This window comes from Rhinopithecus roxellana, chromosome 9 (assembly GCF_007565055.1).
Source record: "Rhinopithecus roxellana isolate Shanxi Qingling chromosome 9, ASM756505v1, whole genome shotgun sequence".
In the NCBI taxonomy this organism is placed as follows: domain Eukaryota; kingdom Metazoa; phylum Chordata; class Mammalia; order Primates; family Cercopithecidae; genus Rhinopithecus; species Rhinopithecus roxellana.
The window spans coordinates 37111444-37123570 of NC_044557.1; the positions used below are offsets into that span (position 1 = coordinate 37111444).

General features: G+C 45.9%; 1 protein-coding gene and 1 long non-coding RNA gene across 2 annotated transcripts; one reads left to right on the forward strand and one right to left on the reverse strand.

Annotated features, from left to right (window-relative positions):
* Nucleotides 1-2084: 2084 nt before the first annotated feature.
* LOC104672628 lies at nt 2085-5045 on the reverse strand. Its single transcript, XR_749418.2, has 2 exons — nt 4665-5045; nt 2085-4414 (listed from the first exon to the last, which is right to left on the reverse strand). It is a non-coding gene; the product is annotated as an uncharacterized LOC104672628 (long non-coding RNA).
* A 3123-nt stretch (nt 5046-8168) lies between these two features.
* BHLHE22 (basic helix-loop-helix family member e22) lies at nt 8169-11446 on the forward strand. Its single transcript, XM_030937307.1, has one exon. It carries the CDS (start codon nt 8601-8603, stop codon nt 9741-9743), a length of 1143 nt encoding a protein of 380 aa, XP_030793167.1. The 5' UTR covers nt 8169-8600; the 3' UTR covers nt 9744-11446.
* The last annotated feature ends 681 nt before the right edge of the window (nt 11447-12127 follow it).

The window sequence follows — 12127 nt, forward strand, 5'->3', positions numbered from 1 at the left end:
ACAAACCTGATTACCTTTCTTGATAAAAAAAAAATAATAACAAAATTAGTGGGGGGGAAGGCAAGATGTGTAATAAATTTAGACCTTTGACATAGTGTCTCCATCAATCTCCCATTAAAAAATTAATTCAAATTGGCTTCTTCAAGGTGAACACTGTCATCTGAATTGGAAACTGCCTGATAGATCATAAACAACGAAAATAATAATAGCATTGATGCATCTAGCCATAGGGAAGAAGCAACAAATAGCACACTAAGATCAAGGATAGATGTGGATTCACAAAGCTTTTATATTCATAATCTGGAAAGAATAAAGATAAATGAAGTAATTATTCATTTAAGAAATGTCACTAAACTAAAAAGTGCACTCTACACATCTGAACACATTCTAATAGAAGATTGTGGTGAAGAATAGAACCCTAGTACGATATCCAAGTAAGAACTGACTTGGAGCCAACCCCACAATCATTTCTCTATACATATAAAGCTAGTTCAGTCAATTCACACTTATGGTGATCACTGTGTAACAGAGTAGAAACAAATGCATTCAGTTTAAGAGAGCAAGCACTCTGCAGCAAGAGCAACAGGGATATTCTTAGCCAGAGAAGGCTGAGGCAGTGGTGGGTGAGGGCACTGTGGATGTGGAAATAAAAGTCAAAACAGGTATGCTCCTTCTCCCATGACCCTCAGACATGGCCCAAACAGGGGAAGATGCTCTCAAATCTGCCAATGCCTGAAAGTTGTGATAGAAAAAGTAAATAAATTACAAACTAACAATGAAAATGAAAGGTGACTGAACTGGTTTAGATGAAATACAAAAAATTGTAATAAAGTGTTGATGCTAAATTCACATATCATTTTAGTGTTTACACAATGCTTTCTCATAGTCTCATTTGATTAATACCCTGAGGTACCCTGAAGTAGTCAGGAAAGATGTGATTAATAGATTCATTCTCCTCCCGAGGCTAAGTAGAATCAAGGAAATTGCCCGAGATTACATACTCTGCTGGGGATGTTTTATTTCTACTATACCTACGATACCTATAGTATACCTACTCCAACCATTTAAAGCAATTCACAGAGAAGTGCAATCAGGTCTGGAAATATGTAAAAATTATACCTCAAAAACTTTTTTTGTAAAAGAAAAGCAAACAGTATCTTTATTAGACAAGTACTTTCCACATTCACTAAACACACAAAATACATTATCTGGCCTCAAGACGACATATTTACTTTTCCTCTGCCTGCCTTCCTTTCATCCTTCTTTTATTTCTTCCCCTGCCCTTTTCCCCCCATGAGCATCATGAGCATTGTTCTTGAAAATATGGAAAGCAACTCAAGGGAATAAGAATGTTTAAGTACATGTATTGCAAAACAATCTTTCTGGGGAAATCTCAACTTGTCCTTGGAGGGAGTGGGAGATTTTTTTTTTCAGAAGTACCTAAAGCCCAGAAGGCTCTTAAATTGCTTTTAAGATTAACTTTAATGTCTCCATGCCACCCACGTGATAATGTCCGTTCTCCATGTGGGCCCTGTACTGCAATAGACAGGCAGCCTGGTTTGTCTGCCAACACCATTGGAAGCAAATGATGGCTGCCTTCAGGTAACTGGATGAAACATTTCATTAGAGAAATGTCATTTGTATGTTAAGACACTCTTATCATGATGCCTTGCAGCTGTTGATTTCCTTTTTACAAGACTTGCTTATTACTGTGTAAATATAGCACACACATATATAGGTATACATACATATATACACGTGTGTGTGTGCGCGCGCGCGTGTGTATTTCCCTCATGGACAATTCAATCAGTACAGTTTTCAGCCAGATAAAATAAAAAGCCAAGTTAAATCTTTCTTAAACATAAGTTAAAATGATGATGTGCAACAATACTGCATTGCTAGAATAGATCAAATGACCTCATCAAAGATGTTTGAGAAGATATCAAACTTATCCATGTTAAATTTCAAAATTTAACTGTGAAAAGCTCTCTAGATAACCATCCGTTTATCTACTTCCTCCTTTATATAATCAACTTTCTTTCAAACGGGAACTCTTACATTGACAGTGTAAATGAGTCCAAATATTTGGCTTAATAGAGCTTTACTTTAATTAATCAAATAAAATGAATCTTTCAACTGAAGTAAAGTTTATATTTGTCTGTTTGATCTACAATTTTGAAGGATATTCATAATATTTTGTACACTACAGAAAGCATATCTACTTTTATTTTTATGTCAAGCAGCTGGCCTGTGTATACAATCATGGAGGAGAAATGTTTTTAATAGGGATATCATCTCTAAATTCTAGTGTGTTTCAAACTTATTTATAAAAGGAAGCAAGCTCGAAAGAATACTTCAGAAACATTTTAATAAAAAAAGTATTAGGTATTTATGATTCTATTATGTGCATCAAACTTTTGGAAAATAATTTAACTTCAGATGATATTTCAGGATCAGAATGTATGAATAATGTTAACACATTCTTGTCATGACGTCTTAACATTAAGACAATAAGACATTTTGTAAGATTCCATGATAGAAGACTTAGATTAAAGTGAGGGGTTATTGAGACAAATGGGACTGAAGTATTTACTAATGTTGACTAGTAAAATGCAATGAGGAACTAGGAGATTTTATGTTTCCATGTATCACTATATCCTATTATTCTTTTTCTACCGTATATGGTTAAAATCATTCACAAAAAGCAAAACAGAGAACTGTTTTATAAAATTATGTATTTATGATATAGAATCATATCTTATCATAAATTCACAGCATAAGCATCTGAATCTATAAAATATATGTATGTATAAATATACAAACTTCTATTTACAAATCATTAGCTTCCAGGATTCTGTCTGATAACTTTTAATGATAATAAATGTCCATGTCAGATCATGTTTTGTAATCATAATCAACCTATCACTGAAATAATTTTTGAGGCGTTTCTCTTATTTGAGTATTTCATAGTCAGCATTTCAGTATTATCATCCATCGCTATATTCTCCTTATTACCAGGAGATGGCGCTGTGGGTTTTAAATCGCAAAGCTAAAATTCCCAAAGCCGAGCTGAATTTTCAGTTTCTTTCTTTCCTTAATTCGTACACGCCAGGCAATCCCTAACAGTGTTTACCATTTTTACCTCGAACAAGTTTAATCTTTAAAATTTTTTAAAATGTTTAATATTCTGTGATGATAAGATTCCAGGGAAGAGACGCATGTGACACAAATAAGCATGACAGTCCCCTAGGGCGGACAACTGAATGAAGGAGTTGTCCCAAGGAGGCAAGGAGGTTATGAATTCCTCATAAATTCTTTTCACTAGTTTTGCTCTACCTCCACCCGCATGTCCTACATTGTTCTCTGGGGTTTCAGCAGTGATAATGCAGGCGCCAAGTTATTCGCTCACTGTACGGTCCCCCTGGCCTTCAAAGTCGCCAAGGTGGGGAAAGACCACGCGGGACCCAGGTGAGACCCTCGTAGTGGGCTCGGGGACCTGTGTGTGCACCTCGCGCTGAAAAGGCTGCCTCCCAGGGCTCAGGATTTCTCTTCAAGGTCTGTCCAAATTTAGGCTAACTCGTCGCCAAACAGTAGTGAGGACCAACATCTTTTCTGTAAAATAGATACAGACAAGGAAAATCTTTTCGAAAGAACGTTATATGAACAAGTTTCAACTTTTCCACAGTCGAGTTTTGGAATAGCCAAGCAACTTGGAAAGACTAGCAAGACGGGGGGGCCCTTGGCGCACTGCCAGGAATAGGCCAGCTCGCGCTAGTTCCCCAGCGTCGTCACCCTCGCTGTCCTCTTCATGAGCCCACACATGTGGACCCAGTCTCTCTGAAGTGAGCTTTGTAGGACTTGGCGAAGGGGATGAGAAAATACAGACGACAAAACGACGCCGAAAGGCTTGACCTCTGGAACTTGATGGGCTGGAATCTCTCTGCCTCCGGGTAGGTCCCGTGCTCCCAAATCCGGCGGGGGCGCGGGATGGTGAACCTCACACCTAGACCCCTTAGTCCCGCGGGTTTCAAGCTGACCCAGGCGCCACCAGGCAGCCCCAGGTGGGCACGTCAAGTGCAACTTCAAGGTCAATGTGCCTCTGACTGGGGCCTGGAGAGCTGCCAAGAATGCTGGGCTTGGAGCGTTGGGGTCGCGCCCGGCTACTGAGCCTTGGACCCCGCAGTGGAGGGCGCTGAGACCGCACCCCCCTCCCCGAACAGTTTTCGGGAGAGGGTCCAGCTGGGGCCTCTGAGGTGGGGACCAGAAATGATATTCCGGGTTGGATTCCTCCTCGGCTGGGGAAGCACAGCTGGCGGAGAATTCCCACGGCTCTCAGTGGATTCGCTCTTCCAGAGCTGTTCTCAAGCAAAAGTTGTCATTTTTGCCAAACTTTGTTTTTACTTTTTAGAATGTTCTGAAAGAGATAAATTGAAACACACAGAGAATTTTCCTTCTCAGAAAACACACATAGCTCCTCAAATTCAGACTTGTAACTTTTCAAACTAGTGAAGTAATAAACTATTTATCATGACTATAAAAATAACAAAGAGAAACTCCTGGCTTTGCTCTTTACAGTAGATTATGTTCCGTTCTGATTTTATTTGGGTTCCTATCCCAAATTTCAAGCAAATATCAAGATGACCATTAAGGAATTTAAATAGTACCTAGAAATTAGTTTGGTCTGCAGCTCAATGCACTAGTTTCAATGCGGTGTTGCTTGCTGAATATTTTAAAATCCTTTCAAAGCAGTAGGTGTATTCCCTCCCGCAGTAACAAAACGATATTCACCTTTACACAAGCTGCCCTGGCGTTTATAATTTGGTATCAAACACCCGGCCGAAAACGTTCCCTTTCCTGATGCTTTGGCCAACCAGTCTCGATGAGCCAACCAGCCCAGAACCTGGGGCGCTGGGCTGGGTGTTCCTCAGGGAAGGCGCCCACTGCCCGCTCGGTCCCCGGAGTGTCCCGAACTGTCCCCCGTACCCCTGCTGCCGTCAGACTGGGGGCAGTCCTCTGCTCCTATTTCCCAATCGCTTTGGTAACTCAGTGATCCTCTGTGAAACTGCAGAGTCAGAGGACTTCTCTTCCGTAATTTCATTCTAAGCGGTCATCTGTGAGTCAGAAGATTTCGCCGTGACCTAATTTCCCACCCTTTCTGTCCGTGCAAGCCGAAAGCGCTCACGTTGGCTTTTCCTTTGCCACTTTTCCAACTTGCCAGTTCCATCAGGAGCCCGGATCCTTGCCCACTTTCTTGGCGGAGCCAAGTTCGAGCGCACAGATTTCCCGAGCTCCAGCGGCCAGGGGGCACTGTGTGAGCGGCTGACGTCACCCCTCTGCCCGGCCGAAACCAGGCGGCGGGATCCCACACAGTTGAGGAGCAGGAGCCCAGGCCGTGACTTAGGGCTGGCGACGATTAAACCAAGTAACGAGACACCGGGCAGATGTGTTTTCATTGCCCTGTAAGATAAATGCAGTGTTAAGTGCCTGACAACTTCCCAGAAGCAATCAGCAAAAGTTTACGAGGCATAAACCTCAAAGACCATTCCCCAACGGTTGTTGTAAGGCCATTTAGAGCTTCCATAAATTCTTCGGCCGTTTCCCAAAGCAAAGTTTTCAGCGACTATTAAGCAGCCACCTCCTCCCGGAAGACTAGGGGGATTTTCTTGAATTACAAAAGGAAGAGGCTTTGGCACCTACCGAGTAAAATGAAGTTGTGCAAAAGTTTGTTCCAGAAGTTTGGATGGCCAGGGAGAGGAGGGAGGTGGTAGGAGGTCGTGGAGGTGGGGTCGGGGAAGGGCCACGAGGTGCGCTCAAGTGTTTGTTGTCTAAGGGCGAAAGACAAAGGTCCTGCGAAGATCCTGGGTCTAGCTGAGCTGGCAGGGCCTTTGCTGCCCTCAGTGTCGCCCCTGCTCTGCCATCCCGGTTCTGCCGCTCACAGTCCCGCATGGCGCCCCGCACCAGTCCCAGGCATGATCGATCCTTCCCCCTTCAAATGTCCACTTCGGGCCGGCAGGAATCCTGGCGCCCCGCGTAAGGTGGTAGCCCACAAAAAGGGCAAGCTGGCTGGAGAACTAAGTCAGACATTGTGAGACGTGTCCCCACTCTGCCCAGAGGCAAGACCCGGCCAGCCTCTGCTCTCCCGAAAGTGACCCAAGGACTTTGATAACTTAGTGTCATGCATACACGACCCATTTAGGTTTAGCGAGAACCTTTGTTTATGATCCCAGTGAAAACAAAGCTGCTAATTGAAAAACAGTAACACTAGCGTGTCTTTAGTTTTCTAAAGGGAGAGGTTAACAGCTGCGAATGCCAGGGGAGGAACGGTGGGAGGGGTGCGGTGAGCGAGGGGCCGCCCTGCACGTAAACAATCTCCGGGTCCCAGATGAGACACGTGGGACAGCTCAAGCCTGCAGAACCCCCGGTCTTGGTCTCAGGCACAAGAGCCCCCCGCAGCCCCGCCTGATCTTTCTCAATCTTTAGGTTCCAGGACATCCAAAGGAGCGTAGATAACCGACGTCTACGTAGTATTTCTGTCCCCTGAAGATTGGATCTCAGGGAATTACTATGGAAAGATACTGCTGGGCCCCTTTTCATCCTTTCCAGGTGAAAATACAGACATTTTTATGTTGCCCTCACCCTTCCTTCATGAAATAAGGTGCCCAACTGTTCTGATATTACCATTCAAAAACAGGTTCTGTGGCGAACCTCATTTGTGATTCTATTACAGAGATTAATAGATTATTTCTCCTTTTTCAACTAATTCTCAGTGGGGAAATTTAACCATATGGTAAGGAGAGAATTAGAATTTCATCACATTAGAGCAAAATGTAATGAAAAGAGTCCAACACCTGGGGCCAACTCTGAAAGCCACAATTAAAAGGTTTTTAATGAAACCAGAGAAACCAAAAATTGCATAGTCTTCAGTAATTCTGCCATATAAGAAAGAGTTATTGGACGGTTTTGGGAAATATTGTTTTTACTTATGTCATAAGGATGAAAACCAGCTGCTAAATACCATGTGTACCCAGAGACCGAACTCAGGAGTGAGAGGACCGCGTGTACCACTGCCCATCCGGAGAGGAGCGCTTGTTTCCACATTCTCCCTTCCCGAACCCTCCAAGAACAACCGAGGCTGATCCAGATGTCCTTAAATGGCTTCCGGGTAAATAAATATGCATAAATGCCTCACTTGGTGTGGGAGCGGAATTGACTCCTGGTGAAGCTGACTCTTTTGAAGCAACCAGATTTTCATCTTAAGGAAAGTTTGAGAAACCAGTTTGTTTGTTTCTTTTCTTTTTTCCAGCTTAGGAAATTGTGTACTTCACAATTATCATCACTGTTAACAGTTATTTGGAGACCACTGCAAAATCACTCCCACCCCACCTTAAACAAACAATAACAAAAAAATGGGCTGCATGATCACTTGCTCTTCATTTTGCTTTTTTTTCCTTTCTTTTTCCCATTTGGGAAGGAAATGGGCAGTGGGGAGTGTGGAAATGAGGCTGAGTGTTCGGGGGGACGACTGCTTTGCTCTCTGACTAGCTGAAAATCTAGAGTGAATTTTGGGCAAGTCAACTGGGACACCACCTCCTCTCGGAAAGTCCCATCCCCAAATCCAGACCCAGTCATCCTACTAACAGGGGTGGAGTATAATTCTCGCCCGGAAGGGTAATTTAGCATAAGCTGAGACAGCAGTGGCGAGGGAAGGGCAGTGGGGGGTGGGGTGCGGTGGGTGGGGGCGTCTGCTTTCCACAGGACTCGCAGGCTTCGCCGCCGATCTACAATTTGCTGAAGGAGCAAAGAACATCCTCGGCTTTAAGTAGGGCTTTTAGTGTGCTCATTGATGAGTGAAAGTCGCCACACATGTCAAGCTAAAGGCAGTTGTTGGGTTACTAACAGGACCCAGCGCCTTGCAAACATATGCGCTAAGCTGTGTATACAGATGGCAGGCAGAATAATGGAGCAGGCGCCTTTTATAAAGCTCTAGCTGCTGCCCGTCTTCAGACCTGGGAAATGAAACTATTCAGACTCGCGGCCAGATAGCGCCTGCGATTGTTTGTTACCGTTTTAATCCTATTAATTAAAACGTTAACCTGATTGGGTAGAAAGCGCTGTCCCAACAGGCGAGTCTTCTTCATAATAACCTACTCAGAGATAATGATGTAAAAGACTCCCCCGTCTGTGGCGGCGGCTGGTTGATGGGTCCGGAAATCTCTTGAAGGTGAATCCAAGCAAGATAAACTGTGCGGAGAGGAGGCGCGGGGCTGGGCTCAGAGCGGCGGCGGCTGCGGCGGCGGCTCCACTCCCTCCGCGCCCACCCTCCCACCATGCGGGGCCGCGGCCCATGGTGAGCCCCAGCAGCCAGCACCATCGGCTGGAGACGAAGAAGAAGAAGAAGAGGAGGCGGCGAGCGCGGGGGAAGGCGAAAAAGAAAAAGAAAGAAGGGGAGAGGGCTGCCGGCAGCACCAGGACCGACGCGCGCACCAGCTCCGGAGCCCGGCTCGTGCGCGTCTGTGGGGCCGCCTGACTCCGGAGCCGAGGCGGCGGCGGCGGCGGCGGCGGCGGGCGCGGCGGCCGGGGCTGCGCGCCGGCGCGGGACCATGGAGCGCGGGATGCACCTCGGTGCAGCGGCCGCCGGCGAGGACGACCTCTTCCTGCACAAGAGCCTGAGCGCCTCCACAGCCAAGCGCTTGGAAGCGGCTTTCCGCTCCACGCCCCCAGGCATGGACCTGTCCCTGGCGCCGCCGCCTCGGGAACGCCCGGCGTCCTCCTCCTCGTCGCCCCTGGGCTGCTTCGAGCCGGCTGACCCCGAGGGGGCAGGGCTGCTGTTGCCGCCGCCTGGAGGAGGCGGCGGCGGCGGCGGCGGCGGCGGCGCGGGAAGTGGCGGCGGCGGCGGCGGGGTGGGTGTCCCCGGGCTGCTAGTAGGTACGGCCGGCGTTGGGAGCGACCCTAGCCTGAGCAGCCTGCCGGCTGGGGCCGCCCTTTGCCTCAAATACGGCGAAAGCGCTAGCCGGGGCTCGGTGGCCGAGAGCAGCGGCGGCGAGCAGAGCCCCGACGACGACAGCGACGGTCGCTGCGAGCTGGTGCTGCGAGCCGGAGTAGCCGACCCGCGGGCCTCCCCGGGAGCGGGAGGTGGTGGCGCGAAGGCAGCCGAAGGCTGCTCCAATGCCCACCTCCACGGCGGCGCCAGCGTCCCCCCGGGGGGCCTGGGCGGCGGCGGCGGCGGCGGCGGCGGGGGTAGCAGCAGCGTTAGCGGTGGCGGTGGCGGCGGCGGCAGCAGCAGCAGCAGCAGCAGCAGCAAGAAATCCAAAGAGCAAAAAGCGCTGCGGCTTAACATCAATGCCCGAGAGCGCCGGCGGATGCACGACCTGAACGACGCGCTGGACGAGCTGCGCGCGGTGATCCCCTACGCGCACAGCCCGTCGGTGCGAAAGCTCTCCAAGATCGCCACGCTGCTACTCGCCAAGAACTACATCCTCATGCAGGCGCAGGCCCTGGAGGAGATGCGGCGCCTAGTCGCCTACCTCAACCAGGGCCAAGCCATCTCGGCTGCCTCCCTGCCCAGCTCGGCGGCTGCAGCGGCAGCAGCTGCTGCCCTGCACCCGGCTCTCGGCGCCTACGAGCAGGCGGCCGGCTACCCGTTCAGCGCCGGGCTGCCCCCGGCTGCCTCCTGCCCGGAGAAGTGCGCCCTTTTCAACAGCGTCTCCTCTAGCCTCTGCAAACAGTGCACGGAGAAGCCTTAAACACACCCCCGAAAAACACAAGACCTACCCAAAATCTAGAGGAAAGCGAAAAGCTGCTCCCCACCCCCTTTATTTTGGTCCTCTCGTAGTTGTGAAACACTTGCAGAGCAAACAAAGCAGAGGCAAGAACTGAGGAGAAGTATCAGAGACAAACGGGACTTTTAGCCTTGACATCCCCAGAATCTCGGTCTTTGGGGTGGGGAGGGAGGGAGGAGGGAGGTGGAGTTGGGATGGAGTATGGATGTCTTTTTTTTCTCAGAAAAGTGGCAACTTTGGTGGCAGCCTAGACCGCGAGGAAGTGGAATCTTCCTTAAAGGTGAAAAATAAGTTGAGAAGTAGTGCTTGGTTATTAAGCCTGGAGAGTGTTTGAATGGCAAAATACTAATCCTACTAATAATTGTGAATTTGGCTAGTGCTGAGGGGGAGAGGAGGAGTGAGGGGTTGGGTAGCATGAGATGGAATATTCATTCAGACAAATCAGAAAGGGCACTTGAAAATAAATTTTGATTCTGAGCCAGGAGAAAAACTTGAAATGTTGACTTAAGTGAGGGGGAAATAAAACCCAGAGAGAGAGAGAGAGAGAGAGAGAGAGCGAGAGCGAGAGAGAGACATGTTGCTATGGAAGACTTGTATTTTTTATTGTCTCTGAACTTTAATCCTGTGAAAATGCTCAAAGTTTTGGCGAGAGTGATATTAAAAAAACTGACTGTGGCTGAAAGAATTGCATTTAAAAATATTTATGTGCACCTTGTTACTTTCTACTCTGCAATGATGTATTAACAATTCATGGTATTTATTTGTTATTCTTCAATGACCCTTCCACATCAACAGTATTTATCATGTGTTAAGGTCATGGGTCTTATGTGCAGATTTTTTTAATGCCTCTAAGATTGTTTTATAGATTACTTATACTGTGTGCCAAGTGTTTAAAGGTTTATTTGCCAACAAGTATGAAGAGAAATATTGGTGTATTTGAGCTGCTTAGGTTTATGCAAGGTCACCTGGATATTTTCAGTTGCATCATCCCTGTATTTAAATTGAGCTTTAATAAATTGCTTCAGTCCAAAAATTACAGGAAAGGTGTATTCTTAATTGATGAATGAATTGATCTCTTTTTTGAAAGGGGACTCCTTTACATTCCAAAAGGGAAAAACATCACAGCAATAGATCCTATACATAAGAACATGCTAAGCAAATATTTTTCCAGGCTGTGCTGTGCATTTTTAAAAGGTCTAATTTAATTGCTTTTAATATATATGTACATATATAAGTTATTTTAACTGTGGAGAATTATTTAAGTTAAAAGACTGGTTTGATTTGCCTATGGTGTGAAATCCTTTGTTATTTTTCTAAAAAAATAAAATTTAAAAAGAAATAAAACTAAGGAAGAACAAGAAGCTATTTACCCAAAGTGAGCTTTCAGTTTTAGTTTTGCATGGCTGTTTGACTGCCTTTCCGTCCTATGAAAATTAAGAAAATCTTTTTTAAAAATGGAGTCCTGCTATTTTCCACTCCTTGCAGATAATACAAATTCAGTTTGTCAGGTTGGATGGTGAGTTGGGAGCTGTGATGGATCTGTTGGCGGGTTTTGGATGTGTAAAGAATAATATATATATTAAATAGGTCAATCAGACTATGACAGCCATGTACGACCATTTGTATGTGTATCTATGTCAGAAAGAATCTTTATTAAAATATTTTGATCAAACATTTTATTATGCTGTGCTTTGTGGAAGAAGCAATCACCTCTCTTCTGTGTTACTCTTTGCTTGAAAGGTAACAAAAAAGAAAGGAGTTTCAGAGAAGGTGGAACTAAAGTTTTTGCAGGGATGCACAATTAGAGGTAGCCCTAATTTACTTATTATTATAAGGAGGAGAGATGAATGGGGTCAGTGGTGAAACCCAGAAGAGATTCCAAGTTTCTGGCTACTGGCATGAAATTTGAAGGCCATATTCTCCCTGGAAATCTTTTTCCACTTGTATGGCATTGTTAACCATGCCAGGGCCCATCAAAGAGGGTAAAGTTTCTTTAAAGAGTTTGTCATCAAAATTTCTACTTCCAAATGCCTGAAGGCCAAGGAAAAAATGCACTTGTATTCTCTGAGCGCTGATTTCATTGTAGCTTTCTGCTTTTTTGTGATAAAAAGAATTAACTAGGTTGAATGCTGTAAGCATAAACAATCCCCATAGAGACGATCAGAACTTACTAGTGTTGCTTGATAATGAGACTTTTAGGTTCCAAATTTGGATTGATTTGGACATTGATTCTGTTAAAGAATGACTGTCGAGACTTGTATTTTGACCTTTATATTGCCCTCAAATATAGAAGGTGTGATTTTTCACTGTGGCGCAGGTTGCAGAGATGGTGGTGGTGGTGGTGGTGG